General features: G+C 48.1%; 1 protein-coding gene across 8 annotated transcripts in view; it reads left to right on the top strand.

Annotated features, from left to right (window-relative positions):
- Nucleotides 1-22,910, top strand: part of CSK (C-terminal Src kinase) — a 71,513-nt gene that overhangs the window by 15,708 nt on the left and 32,895 nt on the right. For 2 of the 8 annotated variants that reach the window (XM_082237432.1, XM_082237431.1), the window contains exon 1: nt 1,351-1,467. The exons of 3 other annotated variants lie outside the window; for them this stretch is intronic. In XM_082237432.1, coding sequence (XP_082093558.1) covers nt 1,366-1,467 — 102 coding nt within the window. In that variant the 5' untranslated portion in view covers nt 1,351-1,365. Of the gene's footprint in view, nt 1-1,350; nt 1,468-11,440; nt 11,483-11,764; nt 11,869-22,910 lie in introns of those variants that run through there. 3 more of the 8 variants (XM_082237436.1, XM_082237435.1, XM_082237439.1) reach the window with 2 other exon arrangements.

The following is a 22,910-nucleotide window of genomic DNA, read 5'->3' as shown; positions in this document are numbered from 1 at the left end:
CTGGACAAGTCTCTCTAGTGTCTAACTATTATGTTTCTGGCCGCTGAGAGTAGGTGGGTCATAAGCTCTTTATAGTGCAAGTGAGTGTTATTGTCTTGGAAAATATTTGATAGGGCCAATTCTGGGGTGGGTTCCAATACCTGTTTATATATGTTATATATTTTTTGTAGGACTGCTGTCTGAAAGTGTTGGATTTGGGGACATTTCCACCACACGTGGAGGTATGTGCCTGTAGAAGTACAGCCTTTCTAGCATTTTGGTAAGGTTCCTGGATGTATTAATGGCAATTTCCTCAATGCCAGATGCAATCAATAGATAAGTTTCAAAGTGAGATCCCTTCTTTTGACTGAGATGTATTTAAAGGGAGGTTTGGACCACATTGTAGTCCATTAGGTAGAATTTATTTTGTAACCTATGTCATGTTCCCATTGTTTTTTAATTGTGTCGCATAAGATTGCAGGGTTGTGAAGCGGTATTTTGTATATTGCAGATACCATCCTTCTACCATGTCCATCTGCCAATAAAAGAAGCCTTTCAAAGGTGATCAAGAGCCTAGTGGCCGCTGCTTTTACTGTTGGGATATTTAGGAAAGCATGTAGTTGATGGTGTGTTAGTCAGGGTACTTGAATGTCCCCTAATTTATCCTGTATTTCCTATGTTGATATGGGTTTATTGTTTATGTAAAAATCTGCTAAACAGTATAGGTCTTTGGTTTGCCGTGTTTCTATGTGAAAGCTTTGAGCTGCATGACAGAATAACGGGTGATGAGCCAAAGGGATTAGTGGGGATGGTCTCGGTCTTAAGCATGGATAGTGTGAATCTATTGATTGTTGAGGGGAGTTTTCTCAGCTCGTGTTGGAGGAATGGGAATGCAGTAGTGGGAATGTTTTCCAATGTGTGCATCTCCAAGCGTACCCATCGTTTGGTCTCTTCTTCCAAAATATATTGGATTTTGTGGCACACTTGATTAGCGATGTAATCTTGGGAATTCCCCAACCCCCTTGGGGCTTATTTTTGGGGCTTATTCTTGACTTTTTGTTTGGGAAAATGAATGACTGCATTTTTTTCTGCCATTTACAGAATTGGATTGACGGAATCCAGATTGGAAAGGTTTGGAATAAGTAGGTTAATTTTGGGAGAATGATCATTTTGATCATGGCTATTTTATATGAGGTGACAGCAGCAGCAGTGGTCTGCGAGGCCTCACGACAGCAATGGGAGGCAGCAGCAGTAGCAATGGCGGCCTGCAAGGACTCACAGCAGTGACAGGAGGTTGCAGCAATAGCGGCTGCAGCCTGTGAGGCCTCATGGCTGTGACAGGGAGAGGTGGCAGCGTACTGCGAGGCCTTGTGGCAGTGACAAGAAATGGCAGCAGTAACGGCATTGGCTTGCGAGGCCTTGCAGTGGCGACAGGATTTGGAAGCAGAAGTGGCAGTGGCCTGTGAGTCCTCACAGCAGAGGCCTGAGGTGACACACAGCAGTGGCAGGAGGTGACTGCAGTAGCAGCATCCTGTGAGGCCTTCTGGTGGTGACGGGAGATGGTGGCAATAGTAGTGGCAGGCTGCGAGGCCTCGTGGTGACACAAGCAGTGGGACTTGCAAGTGGGAAGAAGTGGTGGCAGCCTGCAAGTCCTCCTGGTGGTAGTGGGAGATGGTGACAGAAGCTAGGGCAGCCTGCCTCACCGAGGCCTTGCAGGCCACCTCTTCTGCCACCTTCTCCTGCTGCCACCGCAAGCCCTCGCAGGCCTCCGCTACTCCCACCGCTGTGACAAGGCCTTGCAGGCTGTCTCCGCCTTTGTCACTGCCGCAAGGCCTTGCAGACCAACCACTACTGCTGCCACTTCTTCCACCTAGCAGGCCTGCTAGCAGTCTGGCAGTCTCAGATTATTTGTATTCACTATGACTTTGGATTGTCCATTTGGTAGCCAAGCCCAAAACCAAAAGTCTCATTTGGATTCATCTTGGCTTGCTTGTTGCTGAAAGTGACCATGTGATTGATAATATCATCATTTATCAGTTAGGTAGCAGTTGCCAGGACATTGTCCCGTTCGCCTCTACGTAGTTCCTTCCTTATTTCAGATATTGTGATATACCGATATATCGTAATCTTTAACTGGTGATGTATCACGATATTGAAAACCATATTATCCAGCCCTAGCAGCCGCACTGTGGTTTGCCAGATGGGAAGGCAGCGCACAGTTTTGCAGGGCCTCTGCGATTGCTTTGTCTTGCTTCCCCCTGCTCACATTAACATGAAGAATGGAGATTGGTAGTACCCGTAGCACTGCTGCCTTTTCCCAGCGGTTGTATGTGCTGTCATTTTTAGTTTATGGCATTTATATCCCACCTTTCCTTCGAGGTGCTGAAGGTAGTGTGCTTGATTCTTTCCCCCCTCCTCTCGGGTTTAATACTGGGAGAGAAAGAGATTATTCTGCTGGCATTAACACCCGGTGAGAGGGAGCAAAGATTGATCATGGCTGATACATTTCCCCAGCAGTTGGGGGTGCTGTCATTCCCCCAGCCCCTGCTTTAATGCCGGAAGAGAATGAAATTGTGTTGCCAGGTGTGTTAAAAGGCAAGAGATGATCCACCAGACCTGCATTTTGAAGGTTAGTGTAGTGGAAAGAGTGAGAGGAGGAGTTACTTAATTTGCCACTGATTTCCATGTTTGCCATTATGAGTTTATGTATTGCCTTAGCATGTGCAGTTCCTTCATCTATTTAAGCTCGGCTACTGAAGACAATTGGAGCTGCTTGCTGCCTGAAGTTGTGGTTCCATCCCTTCAGATCACCACACCTTGTGCTGTCACTTGTGACATTATTTTTTGCTGGGGCAGTAGAGTGTGTTAGGCCATCACAAGGCGGCTCAAAAGATTGATTTTACACTTGGTCCCTGATGGAGGGATCCCTGCACTTGATTTTACACGGTCCCTGCTTGGAGGGATCATCTATAAACACAAACACAGCCATCGGTTAAATTTGTAGTGTGCAAATTAATCTTCAAACTCTTTGGGTCCTTTCCAATTCTGCAAATCTATGGGTCTGCTGGCACAAGAGAGCTGAGTTAATCAGGAAGCTGCCTTATATTGTCTCAGGCTACTGGTTCATCTAGCTCAGTATTGTCTACCTGCACTGACTGGCAGCTACTGCCCAGGCATTCAGGCAGGGAAATCTTCCTACAGAGATTGGGGACCGAGTCTCAGGCCTTCTTTGTGGAAAGCATTTGCCAAGGAGAATCCTGAGAACTTGTTTGTGGAAGGTGCTGGGATTTGTAGTTGTGCGAGGCCAGCGCCCTTCGCAGACTATGGTTCCCAGGATTCTCCATGGTTCTTGAAGTGGAATAAGAGTAATTTTAAACACCCAGTGCAACTGCGACCCAAGAGGGAAGCTGTATTTCAAGATAGGCTTTTGTCCCTCCTACCGCCTCTCTTTCCCAGTATTTTGTCAGCAGCAAAAAAAACCCAAAAACCTCCACATGGCAGTCAGAAGTCCAGCCCAGCTCTTTAAAGGGGGAAGTATCTAAAATAGCTGAAAAGGGGAAGCAGCCCTCTCAGCAGGCAGCGCAAGGGCAAGCCAGCTGATAGGCATGCAGATCTCCTCTTGGCTCACAGCTCTAGGGTGCTGTGACCCAGCGGCTCTTGCAGGCGGACTCATTCAGCCCTCAAGTCTGCCTCCATGAAGGAAGGAAGTCGTAGGTGCTAAAAATGGAAACATTTTTTTAGGCCAGCCATTCAGAGAATCTCCCAGCAGTGACGCTTTTAATTGCTTGCAACCTGCCTGTCTTGTTGAATATTCATTGGGCAATAGTTAATTTCTGAAGCTTCTAAATAAGTCAGCAACAAGAGCCTTTTTGCACTTTAATTTGCTGGTTATGTTTTACCGTGTTTCCCCTGGGGCCTGCTGTGGTTAAATCTGTAAATTGGAAAATGGAGAGATCCGAGTTTCTAAGCACTTTGGGGTATCTCATGGGCAAGGTGCAGGGAGCCAAAGGTAGTGCAGCTGCCGCTAATACCTGATGTATCAATTGCATCAAGCATAACTGCTGCATGGTGTGTGTGAAGGTGCCTTGGGATGTAAATTGCAGTGCGGTTCACACAGTAGGTTCCACATGATTCAGTGGACAGGATCTGACCCTGTCACTGCTTCCCTCAACCCTGGAGCAGGGGCCAGCAAGGTTTATCTTGCCTGGGCCGGATTAGTCCCGCAGAGATCTCTCTGTGGGCCGGATCGTGTGCCCCCCCCCCAGATTTTTGGTGTCTGCACATGCACAGATGCGATTTTCGCAGCCGCAGAAGTGCGTCTCTGCGCCACGGTGCACCAGTTTAGCGCAGCACGTGAGCGGGCAGCTCAGTTCGGGGGCGGCTCGTGGGCCGGTCAAACGACCTCCATGGGCCGCTTCCGGCCCATGGACCTTAGGTTGCTGACCCCTGCCCTAGAGAGCTGCTGCCATTCAGTGTAGACAGTACTGGTCTAGGTGGACCTAGTGGTCTGACTCAGCATAAGGCAGCTTCCTCCGTATTTATTTGTTTACTTAGATAAATAATAAGTAAATATGTATACGCCACTTGATTGTATAACAACTCCTCAAAGTGGCTTACCAAAAAAAAAAAAAATGAATAAAAAAACCCAAGAATGTTTTACAACTTTCAAAAAGTTAAAGTAACAATAGATTAAAAACAGATTAGAACTCACATCAATTTTCCAAACATCTGGGGAGGCTTCTCTAAACAGGAATGTTTTTAGCAGGCGCCGAAAGGAGTACAGGGAAAGTAGCTTCCTGGAGTCAGTGCTGCCACACTAGAATATTGAGTTCTTACAAATATGGAACAGGTATTATGTGTGTGCACATATGGGGTTAGGTGATCTTGTTGGTACACTGGTCCCAAGCTGCTAAGGGCTTTTAGTAGCACCTGCCCCAGGAGCAAATCACTAACCAATGGAGATCTCTGAGCACAGGTATTATATGCTGACAAGGCCTCCTGTCAGCAATCGTGCTGCAGCATTCTGCACTCACTGCAACAGCCCCACATAGAGCTTATTGGGGTAATGCAGGCCAATCCTGTGTTCCAGTGGTAGCATGGGTGGGGTCTGAGGTCTCTTTTTCACAGGTTAAGAGCAAAATAGGGAGAAATTACAGCCAATGGGTATGAAGGAGGCACAGAACAGGACAGCTGAGGCTGTTCTTGCAGAAGGTCAAATGGTCATTTCCGGCACCAAATGATGATACATGCTCCAGTTTATTGAAGAATGCTTGGACAGGTTGTGATGTCGGCTGCTTTTTTTAAGCAAAACAAAACAAGTCGCAGTCTAAATTCTTACGCCGTGATCCATGCAAACAGAATGCAGAAATTCTTGTTGGCTTCTTGGGATAGTTGCAAAACTTTCTGTGAAAATACTGGTCTTTACCTGTTTCCTTATTTTTTGTTTTCTGCACTTGTATCCCGTGATAACTTCCCCCTCTCCTACGGGCAAAGTTGAAGCATGAAGTCAAGACGACCGAAAGGCATTGAGGAAATGCAAAATGAGGCAATTCCTGCTTTTAAGGGCGAGCATGTCAAACTTTCACTGATGTTTAGGAAGGATCTTGGGGTCTTAGGTGACCACAAAAAAGAAGAAAAAGCTAATGCAATTCTAAGCTGCATCAATAAAAGTATAGTGTCCAGATTAAGAGAAACCACAGTACCAACCTATTCTGCCTTGTTCATACCCCCCTTGGAGTCCTGTGTCCAGTTCTGGGCACCACAATTTACAGAGGATATTGACAAGCTGGGTGATCAAGGGTCTGGAAACCAAGCCTTATGCGGAACAGTGGAAAGAGTTGGGTATGTTTAGCCTGGAGAAGAGGAGACTGAGAGGAGATAAGATAGCCATCTTCAAGTATCTTAAGGGCTGTCACATGGAAGAGGCAGCAAGCTTGCTTTCTCCTGCTCCCTGAGGGTTCACATTCCAAGAAAGGAAGTTCTTCTGACTAAACTCTAGGAAGAGCATTCTGAGGGTAAGAACCATTCAGCAGTGGAGGTTAGATGGCCATGTCAAGGATTTTTTAGTTGTGATTTCTGCATTGCAGGGGATTGGACTAGAAGATGGAGTCCCTTCAAACTCTAAAATTCTATGTTCTCTTGGAACATTTGACTAAGTAGTAGGGAGGACAGAACGAGATTAATGCTCGTTTGAGTCCTGCCAGTGCTAGGAAGCCTGCAGCACCATGAGATTGAGAGTTGGCAGATTGTTAGATTATGGTCTAGACACTTGTGGCGTAGTAAAACCTGGGCCCTTTACTGCATGTGAGATAAGCATCCAAGCACTAATTTTATGTGAAAGAATAGGCTGTCTCCTACTCAGCGTCAGAGCACTCTATTCCTTGACTAGAGGGTGAGTTTTCTGTATTTTTGTTTATAGGCAATTAAATTACTTGCCAATTAGACTGAGTCAAAATTTAATTTTGAAATGGCTCAGAGATACGAGGACCAAATGCACTCTGCTCCCTTTGCAAGTTGCTGGGCTGCGTAAAAGCAGCCACAGAAACAAAAGCATCAACCTTGTTGTTGGCTGGAGGCTACCAGGTGCACAGAACTGGCATTGTAGGTTTTCTGGACTGGCAAATCTGCCCTTGAGAAAAACAACATCCTGTTAGCTTATTTAATAGTGAACTCACCCTTAAAATAGGGAACGCGGGTGGCGCTGTGGTCTAAACCACAGAGCCTAGGGCTTGCTGATCAGAAGGTCGGCGGTTTGAATCCTCACAACGGGGTGAGCTCCCGTTGCTCAGTCCCAGCTCCTGCCCACCTAGCAGTTTAAAAGCATGTCAAAGTGCAAGTAGATAAATAGGTACCGCTCCTGTGGGAAGGTAAACGGCGTTTCCGTGCGCTGCTCTGGTTCACTGGTCATGATCTGGAAGCTGTACGCCAGCTGCCTCGGCCAGTAAAGCAAGATGAGCACCGCAACCCCAGAGTCGTCCGCAACTGGACTTAATAGTCAGGGGTCCCTTTACCTCACCCATATATGTGCTTACATGGACAAAGCTGGGCCATCCATGCTCAAGAAGGGAGGTGTCAACAGACTTTGGTGAGGGGAATCACAAGGTTTACAGAAATGCAAAATATTTAGGGAAAACCATTGGGGAGGGGAAGCCCCTCCCCCGATTAGAACTGTGCATGCTTGGAATACTGATTGTTGGTTAGGAGGGGAAAAACCACAACAGGGAACTTGGATGGGAGGATGGAATGGATTTCTGTGGTAAAGGGCATGGTTGGCCCTGGACGGGAACACTCCCCACTGCAACATTCTGTTGCAGGCGCCATCTTTTTTTGAAAAAACAAAATATTAGTCTAGTTGTGCCATAAGGAATGTTGATTCTCATGCTCTTTTTTACAGTCTTAAATTGTTTACTTAAAAACAAGTGTGTTGCTAAATTAAAATAAAACAAAAGTTCCAGTTTATTATATTTTTCCTGACATTTTCTTGTTCCCTGTTTGTTATTTTGATTGGTATTATCTGTTGGGTTTTGAGAGAGAGAGAGAGAGAGAGAGAGAGAGAGAGAGAGAGAGATTATAAATATTTATGTTCTGCCATACCATAAAATATAAGGGCAGTCTGCAAATTTAAAATGTGAAACACTATTTAAAAAATAAAAATGCAGATTACAGGGGTGCCCCGCAAGACGAATGCCTCTATGGGCTTGCTTCGCAAGACGAAAACGTCTTGTGAGTCTTGCGATTTTTTTTGCTCCCCCCCTTTTTCTAAGCCGCTAATAGCCTTTTAGCCGCTAAGCCTCTAAGCCTTTAATAGCCGCTAAACCGCTAATAGCGCTAAGCCGCTAATAGGGTTGCTTCGCAAGACGAAAAAACCGCTAGACGAAGAGACTCGCGGAACGGATTATTTTCGTCTTGCGAGGCACCACTGTATCATTAAGATGACTGCCTAACCAAAACTTAAAGCATGAACAGCTGCAAAGGCTAGTCAGTTCCCAAGCCAAAAGCAAGGATGTCTGCCGAATCTCTGCTGGAATAGTGTTCCAGAGCATGGGATCAATGACACCCAAAATGTTGACAAGTGCTTCTGTTTAAAAAAAAATGTGTTAGATTTTGTTGCAAGAAACCTTGAGTGACTCATACTGAGGAAGAAAGGCACGATAAATATCTGTTAAATAATTTCATTAAATAAATGTTATTTATTATTCAGACTTTAACTTTGCCCTTCCACCCCCACTCACCTTTCCCCCCTCCACCTCTTTCCCCCTTTTCTTTCTAATGTCTCAACAAATGAAACTGATCTGTAAAAAAATGTTACTTGAAGAAAAAAAGAAGAGAGACATTGCACATACTTTTGTAAATCAAGAAAATCTTTTGTAAACCAAGAAAAAAAATACGACTTCGCCCTTCCATCAAGTTATATTACTGAGACTTTGCCCTTCAGTGAATTTATCTCAGTAGCTTATGATAAACGGGAATTGTCTACCTTTTCATGCCCATTTGGATTTTTGAGTGGGTGCCACGCCCTCTGGGTGCTGGAGTAGAGTTAATTGAAGCCTTGGAAAGTACATAGAGCTGGAAGAGGGAAGTGGGAAGGGAGAGGGTCACCACTCCAACTTCCTCCTTCAGTTCCGTGGTTTTTATCAAAGGAAGAAAGGGTAACCACTCATATTGAGGGGGCAGTGAAAAAGAGAAGGTTCAGAGACTTTGTGGGCACCAGGGGAAAGACATGAACGTCACCCCCATGTTGCCAAACCGTCCATTAGAAAGCAGATGAAAGTAATATGTGAAAATAAGCTTAAAATAGCAAATTGGTGAAAGTAGAATTAAATACACAAGACAGAATAAAGCAAGACTTGACATTTAAAAGGAGAGGAAACCCGGGAAAATGGGAAGGAAAGGCCCTCTTCTTGGCATCGGGGAAGATACCTGAGTGGGCACTCGGTTCACCTCTGCGAGGAGCACATGCCAAATGTACACATTAACAGCATTCCAGATATACGGTACTCTAAACCAGGGGTCAGCAAACCATTTCAGCAGGGGGCCGGTCCACTGTCCCTCAGACCTTGTGGGGGGCTGGACTATATTTGTGGGGGGATGATGCAAGAGCCCCAGTGGCTGCTTACCTGTTTCTTGTGAGCAGCAGGAGCTGGCGGTGCTGGCGGGGGGACGATGAGTGGCACGTGAAAGGGCTCTGGAGAGGGGCTGCTTAAAGTGGCAGCCACAAGAGTGCTGCTGTTGCTGGCATTAACAAAGCCCAGCTCCCTTCCTCCTCTAGACAGGGCAGGGAGAAGCCAAGAGGAGGGAGGGAGGAGGCGCCGCCGCTGCCAAGGGAGGGAGAGGGAAGGAACGTGTGGGCTGGTGATCCAGCAGCGATTCCTGGACTGTCCACGGGTCGGATCCAGAAGGCAATTGGGCCTGATCTGGCCCGCAGGCCTTAGTTTGCCTACCCATGCTCTAAACAGAACCACATGCAGATCTCTGTGTGAATGCCACACATCCAAACATGGATATTTTCTTATTAAGACCAGCAAATGACTTAGAGCTTGCTACTGACATCAGGAAATTTGAAACAAAATATCCCAAAAGTCCTTATCTGTCCTTGCAGTTTCTGAAACAGAGCTCACAGGGTGCATGGCAATTTAGCACATGAAAAGTATGTTTGGGGGTGGGAAGGATTGGACCCTTCCACCACATACCACTCTCCTGGATTCCCCTAGCAGTCACACGTTCGCTGCATTTTATTTGAGCTCCTTGTAGGGAAGGTGGGATATAAATTTGTATTTTATTTATTTATTAAATTTATATACCACCCTTCATCCGTTGATCACAAGGCGGTTCACAAGGTAAAAATACAATATAGAAACACAAAATACATAATAAAACCAAATCGAAAAAAGGGGTGAACCACTCCTCCCACAAGCACATTTAAAAGGTGATAGGATGTTTATCAGCCAAAGACCTGGTTAAACTGTGCAATAAATGCCATCAATAAAAATGAAAACTAAATGTCAGGATGGGGGCAGTAGCAGTCCCTAGTGGCAAAAGCCTCTTCCTTAGTGGGCAGCCAGGGTCAGGGAGAGCTGGGTTCAAGTCATTGCTCAGCTGACTTTGGCCAAGGCCAGCCTTTGCCAACCCAGGAAGGTGCCTGACCCTGAGTCAGACCACTGGCCCCTTAAGCTCCATATTGTCCACACTGACAGGCAGCAATTCTTCAGGTCTCAGTGTTTCTGACAGGGTGTCTTCCAGCCCCACCTGGACATGCAGCCATGGCTTGAACCCGGGTTCTTCTGCATGCCAAGCAGCGACTCTGCCTCTGAGCTAACAGTTCTTTCCACTTGACCTTCCCAAGGAGTTTATGCACCTTTATTATCACGGCCAGAGTTCATTTTCCAAACCTCTGCCTGCTTGGGGTCTTCAGTAACTCCCCCAGGACAGTAAAATCCCTCCTTTTAGCTTATCGCATGGACCCCTTTTGCTGCGGCACTGAGGAAATACAATAAGAACAATAATTCCTGCCAAGCCTTGCATATTTTTTCCCCTTTGCAATCAAGGAAAGCACACTGGGCTGTTGTTGTTGTTTTTATGCAAAAGCCCCTGTTTCTCTTCCCTTTTAGTGCTCTGTGTTCTTCCTTCCATTCCCCCCTCCCCTATCCTGGCTCCCCTGCTGCCACAAAAAATAAGGTAAAATTGCAGATTTGATTCACTCTTAATCCTTAGCAATTTGGCAAGTTTCAACGGGCGTTGGATCCTGCTGCAGCTTTGGAAAAAAGAACCAAAGGTGAAATTGCCCTTATTCTGTTCCCCCCTCCCCACCATATTGAGGAAGAGCCTCTCTTTCGACTGGGCCTGGGGGGTGGGAGCCCTGCCTGAGTGAGCTGGCCTCTTGCAACATGGGAGAATGTGTGTGTGAGAGAGTGAGATACGGGAACCACTTTCCAATGCCTGTAGGGCTGAAGTTTGAGCCAGCTTGTATTCTGCTTCTCCGGAGGGGAGGGACCTTCCTTGGAGAGCTTTTAAGCAGTCCTCTGCCAGGGATTCTTTAGCTCTTGTTTCCTGCATTCCAGGGGGTCGGGCTGGATGGCCTTTGGAGGTCCCTTCCAACTCTACCATCCTGGTGTGTGCATGCTTGTGGTGGCGGCGAACGGCTCTTTGAAACCACCCCTGGCGGACGTGGGCAGTTGCCGTGGAGCTGGTCCCTGTGGAGTTTCCGGAGAACTGGCGGGCGGCGTGAGAATCCTGGGTTACCGCAGTTTCAGCTTTTCTGCCGCGGCTGCTGCAGGCAGGCAGGCTCTCTGCTGCTTCCCGCCTGCTCTCCCTTCCCCCACCTTCCCTCCTCCCCGGAGCCGCAAGAGAGGAGAGGATGTGAGTGTGTGTGTGTGTGTGTGTGTGTGTGTGTGTGTCTGAAGCGGAGACGTCTTCCAAGTGCACCCCGACAGTTGTCATGTATCCTTGGTTCCTTGCTCCACTTGTTATATAACACAAGATGCTTCTCAGCTTCTGTTCTGGTCTTGTAAGTGCATCTTCCTTTTTCTCCCCTCTTTTGCAAGATCCATCCCTGCTGCTGCTGCTGCTCCTCTTCCCAGCCCACCTCCTTCCCCTCTTTCTTCCTTTAAAAATTAATCTGTAATTCAAGTTGGCCGAGAAGCTGCTAGCTGAGTCCCACGGCGCAGTGCTCCTCCTCCTCCTCCTCCTCCACCGCCACATGGACCCAGTGAATCCCGGGCGCTACCAAACGGGGAGCAATCTGGCAGGGCCGCTGTTGCTCTTTGCTTTGATGGCTGCAGGCTCTGAATCGGCAGAAAGTTGGAGAGGAGGCCGGCTGGCCGGCTGCATGGGGCTTCAAGGCTTGTGCAGAAGGGCAGGCGCAGCCTGGAGGGCAATGGGGAGTGGTGGCAGGTGAGACTTTCCCTCCCCATCTGGTCCTCCAGCTGGTCATGTCTGCCTTGACAGGTAATTGGAGAGAGCAGCAGCAGCAGCAGCAGAGGGAGGGAGGAAGGGAGTGGGGTTGGGCAGGGCCAGGGCTGTGTCGGAGGGATGGTAGTGGGTAGAGAACCCTTGGCATGCAAAGGGTTCCCACTTTGATCCCTGCTGGCATCTACCATTCAGACAGGCGTGGGGTACCTCCTCCCCACATTCATTGATGGGCAGCCACCCAGGGGCCACATGCTGATAGCGGTGGGCACAACCAGGGACGGAGGTGAGTGTCGTGACAGACATTGGTTGGATGTCAGAGTTTGGATGCTTTAGTTGTGATTCCTGCATTTCAGGGGGTTGGACTAGATGGCCCTTGGGAGTCCCTTCCAACTTTACAGTTCTATGTAATTACCTTTTTGGACAATAGGCTTGCTTTGCTCATAATAATAATAATAATAATAATAATAGTAATAATAATTTATTAATACAGTGGTACCTGAGGATGTGCATGGGATCCGTTCTGGAGCCTCGTTTGCATCCTGAAGCGAACGCAACCCACGACCGCGTCTGCACATGCGCGGGTCGTGATTCGCCGCTTCCACACATGCGTTTGACGTCATTTTGAGCGTCTGCGCCTGCGCAAGCGGTGAAACCCGGAAGTAATGTGCTCCATTACTTCTGGGTCGCCACGGAGCGCAACCTGAAAGCGCTCATCCTGAAGCATATTCAACCCGAGGTATGACTGTATTATTTATACCCCGCCCATCTGGCTGGGTTTCCCCAGCCACTCTCGGCGGCTTCCAACCGAATATTAAAAGCAATACAGCGTCAGACATTAAACTTCCCTAAACAGGGCCGCCTTCAGTTGTCTTTAAAAAGTAAAATAGTTTTCTATTGCCTTGACATCTGCACACACGTGCTCCTCCCTCCAGGCAAGTCATAGGCATCCTCAGAGTTCGGGGGCGAATTCCTGCTGGGCAACAACACTTGCAGATATTGTGAAGGAGGGCTGGTAAGGCTTAGGAAGAGTCCTGAGGGCCAGGTGAAGAGGCCCAAAGGGCCACACACAGGCCAGTGACTCCCAGCCTCTGACTTAAAATGCTTTGGTCGCAGGTGATCAGAAAGGTCTGTGAATGAAACCCTGGAGAGCTGCTGCCATTCAGAGCAGACTGTACTGAGCTAAATGGACCAAACAGCCTGACCTCAGATAAGGAACTTGGCTGTGTGCCAGCTTCTCATCCAGCTGGAATACGCTTCATTATTTGTACATTTGTATGTAAGAGGTCCTTGTGGGGGGGGGCAGCCCTTATTTGCTTGGACGTTATTCTAATCTCCAGTATTAGGGAACCAGCTGTTGTTCAGCGATGAGCGAGAGGCACTCTGCACATGCTCTCGTCTCAGTTATTCTTGTCTTGCTGTTCCAGGAGCAGAGTCTGCTCTTAAGCACTGTATTTCACAGGCAGCATTTATTATTTTCCCCTTTTAACCCTTCCTCCAAGGAGCCCAATTGCACTCGTTTCCCCTCCTCTCAACAAGCCTGCAAGGTACACTTGAGGGTTAGTCCTGTCGCAAGGTTGCTCAATGAGCTTTGTAGCCGAGTGGGGATTTGGGCCAAGGTCTCCAGGTACCGTTTGCTATGCCACATGGGAAGAGGCTCTCCAGATGCTCCTCCCAAAACGACGTGCCCAGATTTGCTCCTTAAAGTGAAGAGGATGCCATGCAGAATTCAGCAAATTGAGTGACTGCGTTGTTAGGAAGATTCTGGACACTTTATTGCACGTTCTTTCCAAATTGTTTGCAGGGGAGTTAAATTCCGTTACATCAAAACAAGGGTTATCCCACACTTTCCAGTGTGTCTCCCCGTAAATTCCCTTTATTGCAAAAAGTTTGACGGGGCGGGGGAAGCACGTTTGTTGCACAAGGGCCTCAGCACCAAGTTGAACTGCACAACTTGTTGTGCCAGCGTAGGATGGAATCCCTCTCCCCAATAGCGGCTTCTCCATCCTTGCTCCCAAGACCATGAGTCATTCTGGCATTTGCTTCCCCCCACCTCGGCACCCCTCTCTCTCGTATCAGGATTTCTTCCTGTCAGGTTAGGCCACTTGGCATAGCAGGGGAGAATCAGAAAGGAGTTGAAGGATCAAGTCTGAACCCTTCCTCAAAGGCAGAGAGGGTTTGCCAGCACGGATTATGCCCATTTTTCTCTCCCTCTGTCTTTAACTTTATGAATCTTTGTACTCTTTATGTGTTAGATAAATTTCCTTTTATTTATACCTGTACAACCCAGGACTTTCAAAATTTGGCCCCCAAGATTCCCAGCCAGAGCACACTCCCGCAGTCTGCTTTTGCAGCAATATGGGGTGGAAGTATCGGTCTTGCTCAGGGGTCAGCAACCTTTTTCAGCTGTGGGCCAGTCCACTGTCCCTCAGACCATGTGGTGGGCAGGACTATATTTTGAAGAGAGAATAAATCAACGAATTCCTATGCCCCCCAAATAACCCAGAGATGCAATTTAAATAAAACGACACATTCTACCCATGTAAAAACTCGCTGATTCCCGGACCGTCCGCAGGCCAGATTTAGAAGGCGATTGGGCCGCATCTGGCCCCCGGGCCTTAAGTTACCTATCTCTGATTTAAGATGCTTTCAAAAGCTGGCTGGCCTCCCTGAGTCACACAAGTCGTGCTCCTGTTTCGATAAGATGCTCTGTTGGGCTGTGGCTCAGTGGTGGAGCAGCTGTGTGGTATGCAGAAAGCCCCAGGCCTGATTCCCAGTGGCAACTCCAGGGGGAGCTGGGGGAGCCCTTTGCCTGAAATCCTGGAGAGCCATTGCAGCCGGTCAGTGGGGAGAACTATGGCGTGATGTGGGCCAGCAGTTTGATTAGCGAGAAGCCTACTTTTCTTGGCCACCAGTCTGGTGCCCGCTGGGCGCTTGGGATTGCCACTCCCATCTGCCCCTGCCAGCCTGGCTGTTTGGGGCTGGAGCTGAGAGTTGGAGCAGCTGGAGGATAGCAGGATTGCAAAGGTTGGAGTGGGGTATTGGGACCCTCACCAGCTGCAGGTCTTGTCCGTCCTGAGTCTCTCAACTTCATGAGATGGTCCAGAGTTTGAGTACTTGGAGAGAGGGAGGAAACGTGCTCATTTTGTGGCTACAGTGCCTGGTTTTTGTCCTGTGGGGAGGGAGGGAGGCTGTGTTTCGGAACAAGAATGCTGTACTGGGATGTAAGGGCTGTTCCCTGGTCCGGGGTGGCGCAGTTCAGACATGTCCCTCATTCCGGCCACCCTCTGCTGGGCTGACCCTGGGCTTTGGGGCTCCATTTGCTGCCCTCTCTGCTCAGAGAATCGTTGACTGTCTTGCAGGGCCTAAAAATAGATCTGGCAAAGGAAGGAAGAGCAGTTATGAAAAGTGGAAGAGAAAATTTTAAAAAGCGAACTCCTAGAGGCTAGGGCAGGGTTGGGGGGCCTTTTCCACCACGAGGGCCCTAACCCCTTCCTGGTTGGAGGGGGGCTAGTGGGACGCGGGTCAAAGGGGGGGCAGGGCAAAGGTGAACAGAACAAGGGAGGTAAATTGCAGCCCCCTGTTTCCTATTATTGCGTTTCTTGTGATTGTAAGGGGTTTTTTAAAAACAGTTTTTCATCTTGCATTTTAAATTTGTATAACTTCTTCTTGGTCCTTAGGGCCAGGGCTGTAAATAATAAAAATAGCATAATAAGACTCTTCTACAGTAGGCTATAATAGGGGGCTTTTTAAAGCACCACACTAGATTCCTGATTAACACCTTTACTTGTATTTATCCTTTATGTATCTTTATATATTTTTAAAAGACTGTTGACCTACATGTCTTTAAATGACTTTTTACTGTTTTACATGTTTTTTAGATGTAAAAATTGGTTTAAAATCTGTTTTTTATTATTTTTAATTGCATTGTTTTGTCACATTTGTGTTTGCTGCCCTGGGCTCCCTGGGAGGAAGAATGGAATATAAATTTATAAACAAGCACTCTGTGGCCTAGATCTTTTTTTTCTTTAAGGGCCAGGCCACCTCCATGAGGAAAAGGCCAAAGCTCAGTAGTGGAGTATCTGCTTTGCATACAGAAGGTCCCAGGTTCAGTCCCTGGCTCCTCCTGGAAGGGTTGAAAGAGACCCTCATCTGAAATCTGGAGGGCTGCTGCCAGTCAGTGTAGGCAATATTGAGCTTGATTGACCCAGTGGTCTGTTCAATATAAGGCAGCTTACTATTTAATCCATCTCTCTCTCTTTTAGAACCATAAGGACTAGAAACTTAATTTTAGGGGAATGGCTGCAGCTTGGTGGCAGAACATCTGCTCTACTTGCAGAAAGTCCCAGGTTCAATCCCTGGCAGCATATTTTGGCAGTGCTGGGAAAGATTCCTGCCTGAAACCCCGGAGAGCTGCTGCCAGTCAGTGTTGACAACACTGGCATGGATGGCCCATTGGTCCAGCGTGTTATCAGACATTCTCCTGCCTTCATTCACGGGCTCTTCCCAGCACCGCTGGTCAGGTGCCCCCCTTGTACAGCTCCCATTCTCTGCCTCCCTCTCCAGGCTCTGCCAGATGCCCAGGCAGAAAACGTAAGGCTTCCCTGGGAGCCAGATGTGAAATAATCACATTCGCTTGGAAGAGTTTATCCTAATCCCTAGCAGACGGAGAGTTTTCGTTCGCTAAGGCAGGAGGATTATTCTCACCCCCCTCTCTGCACTGCCCCAAAACTTGCAGTGCACTTCGGGGGGGGGGGTTTGAACCAAACTCCCAACAATTTCATGAGTCTGCATGGTTCTCTATTTTTGAGAGCCGCTGCCAAGGGTGGGGCCCTCAGGCCTGGACTGCAGGATCTAGCTCTGCCCTGTGTTAACCTCATCTCTACTGGGGTATTGACCTCTGCTTGAAATAGCAGATGGTGGTGGACTCTCCTTCACTGGAGGTTTCTAAGCAGAGGTCAGGTGGCCCCCTGCCAAGGATTCTTGGAATTATTATTATTATTATTATTATTATATTTTGTGACAATCTGTCAACAGCGTGTACAAAAATACAACAATAGCATACTAGAACATCACGTATTACAAGTGTCCCTAAACAGGGCTGCCTTCAGATGTCTTCTAAAAGTTGTATAGTTATTTATCTCCTTGACATGTGAAGGGAGGGCGCCACTACCGAAAAGGCCCTCTGCCTGGTTCCCTGTAACTTTGCTTCTCGCAGGGAGGGAACCGTTAGAAGGCCCTCGGCACTAGACCTCAGTGTCTGGGCTGAATGATGGGGGTGGAGATGCTCCTTCAGGTATACTGGGCCGAGGCCTTTTAGGACTTTAAAGGTCAGCACCAACACTTTGAATTGTGCTCGGAAACATACTGGGAGCCAATGTAGATCCTTTAGGACCGGTATGATATCGTCCTGGCAGCTGTTCCAAGTTACCAGTCTAGCTGCCACATTCTGGATTAGTTGTAGTTTCAAAGGTAGCTCCACATAGAGTGCGTTGTAGTATTCCAAGCAGGAGAATCAGAGCATGTCCCACTCTGGTGAGACAGTCCACGGGCAGGTAGGGTCTCAGCCTGCGTACCAGATGGAGATGGTAGACAGTTGCCCTGGACACAGAATTGACCTGCACCTCCATCGACAGCTGTGAGTTCAAAATGATTCCCAGGCTGCGCACCTGGTCCTTCAAGGGTACAGTTACCCTATTCAGGACCAGGGAGTCCCCCCCCCCCCGCCTGCCCAAATAATACTTTTGTCTTGTCAGGATTTAACTTCAATCTGTTGACTGCCATCCACCCCCAACAGCCTCTAGACACCCACACAGGACCATCACTGCCTTCACTGGTTCCGATTTAAATGAGAGGTGGAACTACATATTGATGAACACCCAGCCCAAACCCCTGATGATCTCTCCCAGTGACTTCATATGGATGTTGAAAAGCATGGGGGAGACGACAAAGTCCTGAGGCACCCCACAAGTCAGCGCCCAGGAGTCCAAACACCCCACACTACTTTCTGGACTTGACCCAGAAAAAAGAAGTGGAACCACGGCATAACAGTGTCCCCAACTCCCAGCCCTCCTAGAGGGCCCAGAAAGATACGATGGTTGATAGTATCAAAAGCCGCTGAGAGACCCAGCAGAACCACGAAACAGCTGCCCACTGCCGAGTCAGGCCATTGTTCCACCTCATTCAGTGTTTTCTTCTCTATATCAAGTGGCTGCAGTTTCCCAGCATTTTAAATACTGGCCTCGTCAGCACCATGCATTCAAAGTGCTAGGATACCACTCTAAACAGTTACCACTTTCCCCCAAAGAATTCTGGGAGCTGTAGTTTGTTATTGGCACTGAGAGTTTGTTAGGAGGCTCCTATTCACCTCCCAGAGCTGCAATTCCCAGAATTCCCTGGGAGGAGGAACTGATTGTTAAACCACTCTGGGAATTGCAGATATTTGTGGGTAATAAGGGCCATAATGAACTATAGCTCCCTAATTCTTTGGGGGAAGCCAGGATTGCTTAAAGTGCCCTATCTAGAGTTGCTGGGGATCAAACCTGGGACCTTCTGCATGCCAAACATGTGTTCTAACCACTGTGCTACAACCCTTCCGAATAAGGAATGCCTTCTCTGTGGGCCAGCAAAGAAGCGATGCTTTCAGGTCTGCAGCCATGATGCAGCCAGTGTTCAAAACTCAGATATATAAGCTAGGCGTCAAATGGCTCTAAATCAAGATTGCAGTTGCCAAAACGGAATGTCTAGTTGCCATTTTTGGGTAAGGCGGCTCTATTTTCAAATGATGGACTGACTGTGTTTGATTCTCAGTTAAACATCTGGCCAGTTCAGATGACAATCTTGAGTTAGGTTTGAGAACTTAAAGAAAAGTCACTTGATCCAAGGACAGACCACATATATACAGTATTGTGCTATTCTGAACTCTTTCTTAATGGTGACTGCTCCTGCTCAGGCTGCACAGGGAAAGCAATTTGGTTCCAGAAATTCATTCCGATTGTGCAGATAAAATATAACTGATAGAATTCTACAATATGGGTAATTAGTGTGTGAAAACAGTCCAGATACTATGATCCCCAGATGGTGAAGATGTGAGGCTCCAGCCTGGCACCCATGCATCTTCAGCTGGTCGCAAATGATTGAAAGCCAGGTGCAAAATGCGCTTGGTGCCTGGCTAATTTCGAACACTGGTTGCAGCCTGTCTCCCATTCCCCTTTAACCATGGTTTGGTGCATGTAGCACTAGCGGGTTAAGAGTGTCCTTAAACCTGGGTTCGGGAACCGGTTTTAGTCCCACAGCCTGGGGGCCACATTATGCAAGGGACAGGGAACCTGGGCTTCCAGAGGGCAAGCAGGAATTTGAGCGGGGTGAGGGTAAAAAAAATACTTTTTTCTTTAAAAAAAAAGTGGTGTTGAATTTGTGAAACTGAACTGCATTTCTTAAACAAATCAACCACTGGACAAAGAAGAAGACAAGCCCGGGATTAATTCCGAACAAACGGTGCTTTCTGAGCTGCCGTCACTCCCGGGCGGCTACCATGGGGACGTTTTTGCATTTCCTGGTATAGGAGTTCAGGCTGGCAACCACATTCAAAAATTGTGTTGTGAAAGCATGCTCTTCCCTCTTGCTGGGGTCACAGCTGCACCTTGTATTTAAAAAAGCACACTGAAAACACAGAGGATCCTGGGAGGGTTTGTTTGCCTCAATGGAGCTGCAATTCCCAGCACCCTTAGCAAACTGTAGCTCTCAGAATTATTTGGGGGAAGCTGGGTGCTCTGTGTCTTATATGTACAGTTGAGGGTGCTGGATATTGTAGTTCCCAGGAATATTTTTGAATGGGTGTTGGTGTGCTTTGAATGAATGGGGTGTGCAAGCCTTCAAGCCTCTCCCTTGGTTGCCAGCAAGCTTTTGGGGGCTTGTAATGAAATCTTGCAGGGGACATGGGTGGCACTGTGGTCTAAACCACAGAGCCTAGGACTTGCCGATCAGAAGGTCGGTGGTTCGAATCTCTGCGAAGGGGTGAGCTCCTGTTGTTCGGTCCCTGCTCCTGCCAACCTAGCAGTTTGAAAGCATGTCAAAGTGCAAGTAGATAAATAGGTACCGCTCTGGTGGGAAGGTAAATGGCGTTTCCGTGTGCTGCCAGAAGCAGCTTAGTCATGCTGGCCACATGACCCGGAAGCTGTCTGTGGTCAAACGCCGGCTCCCTCGGCCTATAGAGTGAGATGAGCGCCAACCCCAGAGTCGTCCGCAACTGCACCTAATGGTCAGGGGTACCTTTACCTTTACTGAAATCCTGCAGTGAGAGCTTTCTCTACGTCTTCTACTCCAGCATGAATCCATCTCTTTCCCCAGAGCCAAAGGTAGAGAATCTGGACTTTGGCCGTTGACGTGGACACCTAGTCTAGGAACCTGCTTGGCTGCGATCGTGTTGCCAAAGGCCACTGACAACTTCACTCTTGTTTTTAATTTTTAAAATCAAAACACAGATCCTTTGGGGTCTGAGCTCTGCTGCTCCCCCCCATCCTTTTTCCTGCCCAGCTCACCTGCTCTTCACCGCAGAGTGCAGAACCAGGTGACTTACTAATGTGAATATTCACGAGAATGTAAAATGAATGCAAAATATTTTTTTTAAAAAAAGAGAGAGAATGTAAAGGGAAGCCCGGCTGGGTCAGGCCACCAATCTTCCAGTTTCTCTTTCTCAGAGGAGCCAATGACATGCCTATGAGGAACAGGCCATGAAGGTGGCATTCCTCCCTCGCTGCTTGGCAGTTGCTGTTCAGAGATAAACTGCCTATGAACACGGAGGTTTCATTTAGCGGTGTCATTGATAGACCTGACTTCCATGCATTTGCCCAGTTCCCTTTTAAAAACCCATTGAGCGTTATTGTATTTTTTTAGCAGCAGCAAGCTGACTCTCTCAGGTGGTGTAGTGGTTAGAGGGTCAGATTAGGACCTGAGAGCGCCCAGAGTTCAAATCCCTTCTCAGCCACGAAGCTGGGTGACCTTGGGCTAGTCACTGGCACCTTCATTATATACCGTTGGGTGCCAGGCAAAAAAGTTCCTCTTTAACCAGGTTGACTGACATTCAGTGCCCTTTTAAATTATGTTGGGGTGAGTTATTGAGTTCTTGTTTTTATTTTGATTGTGTATTCTGTGTTTTTATATTGTGATTTTATCTTGTGAACCGCCCTGAGACCTGTAGGTATAGGGCAGTATACAAATTTAGTAAATAGTAATAATAATAATAATAATAATAATTTGGGACGCGGGTGGTGCTGTGGGCTAAACCACAGAGCCTAGGACTTGCTTATCAGAAGGTTGGCGGTTCGAATCCCCGCGACGGGGTGAGCTCCCGTTGCTCGGTCCCTGCTCCTGCCAACCTAGAAGTTTGAAAGCACGTCAAAGTGCAAGTAGATAAATAGGTACCGCTCTGGCAGGAAGGTAAACGGCGTTTCCGTGCGCTGCTCTGGTTTTGCCAGAAGCGGCATAGTCATGCTGGCCACATGACCCGGAAGCTGTCTGTGGACAAAAGCCGGCTCCCTCGGCCAATAAAGCGAGATGAGCGCCGCAACCCCAGAGTCGGTCACGACTGGACCTAATGGTCAGGGGTCCCTTTACCTTTAATAATAATAATAATTTATTAACTGTACCTGTTTAAAAAGCCTATGCTTGTATTAAATTGTGCATGCTTTTATATTTGTGGTGCAAAAGCATGCACAATTTACTGTATTTTTCGCCCTATAGGACACACTTTCCCCCCTCCAAAAATGAAGGGGAAATGTGTGTGCGTCCTATGGGGCGAATGCAGGCTTTCGCTGAAGCCTGGAGAGCGAGAGGGGTCGGTGCGCACCGACCCCTCTCGCTCTCCAGGCTTCAGGAAACTCTGCGCAGCCCTAGGGAGCTCGGCGCAGCTCCACGCAACCCCCTGGAGTCCGGTGCGAAGCCGCGCCAGGCTCCCGAAGGTTGTGCGCTCAGCTTTGGCATCACTCTGGGACCCGTTCTGGGGGCTGGGGTCGGGCGAAGCTTGGGCTTCCCTGGCCCCAACCCCGCGCCTGGGTGGGGGTGGGGATAATTCCCCCCCCTTTATTTCCCCTCCCCCCCAAATCTAGGTGCGTCCTATGGGCCGGTGCGTCCTATAGGGCTTAAAATACGGTAAACAGGTATGGTTAACAAATGGTGAAGAGAGATTTATGGTTTAACCCCTCTGGGAATTGTAGTTCTGTGCAGGGGAAGAAGGGGGTCTCCCAACAGCACTCAGAACCCTTAAGAAACCAGAGCCAGGATTCTTTGGGAGGGCGAAGCCATGCCTGTTTCGTGCCGTACCACTTTAAATATATGGTTTCTCTCTCGCTTTTTGTTCTGCTGGCCCCGTGATTCTACCTTATCTCTGTTCCTCTTTCCTGCTATTTTTAGCCTCTTGAACCAAAAAGAAGCCAACAGGAGCTGTTTGCTCTGTGCTACTGTAAGTGAATAAACACTTCTCATTTCTACCTGGGCAATTCTCTCATCTTCTTTCTTTGAGTCCCCAGAAGACACAGACAGTTTTGGGGCTTACATGGTGGGCAGAAGGTGCAGAGGCCGTTTGGAGGAGGGCAGAGGGCACCCTCCCCTTATTCCTAAAAAGCATCCTGCGTGGGGCAAGGGGAAATGTCCCAAAGGGGCACGAGATAAGACTCCCTTACCCTCAAGTAAGTGCGCCAAGGTTTGCTGCCATGTGAGCCAGCTGACTCGCGCAACAGCACAGAAGCACAATATGTGCAGCATTTGTTGCAGCGCTGCACGGTTGCCATCCTGGCATCCAGAGATCTCTATGTGGTTGCAATTGGACCCGCGCCTGGCAAAACGCCTGCGGAGTTTCAAGCACTGCTTCCAGCTCTGATTCTATGATTCTGCGGTAAAGGTCAAGGGGTTTCTACGTGCACCTGCTATTAGTCTCTCTGCCCTCCACCTGGGCAAGCAAGAGGCATTATCAAAGACCTTCTAAAGAGGGCACAGAACATGGCCGTTGGGGTGTGTGGTCTGGAGACTGA

The sequence above is a fragment of the Podarcis vaucheri genome, assembly GCF_965113315.1.
Source record: "Podarcis vaucheri genome assembly, chromosome: 9".
NCBI classification, from domain to species: domain Eukaryota; kingdom Metazoa; phylum Chordata; class Lepidosauria; order Squamata; family Lacertidae; genus Podarcis; species Podarcis vaucheri.
Note: the sequence above shows the minus strand (reverse complement) of the source record. Positions and strands in the feature narration are given on the sequence as shown.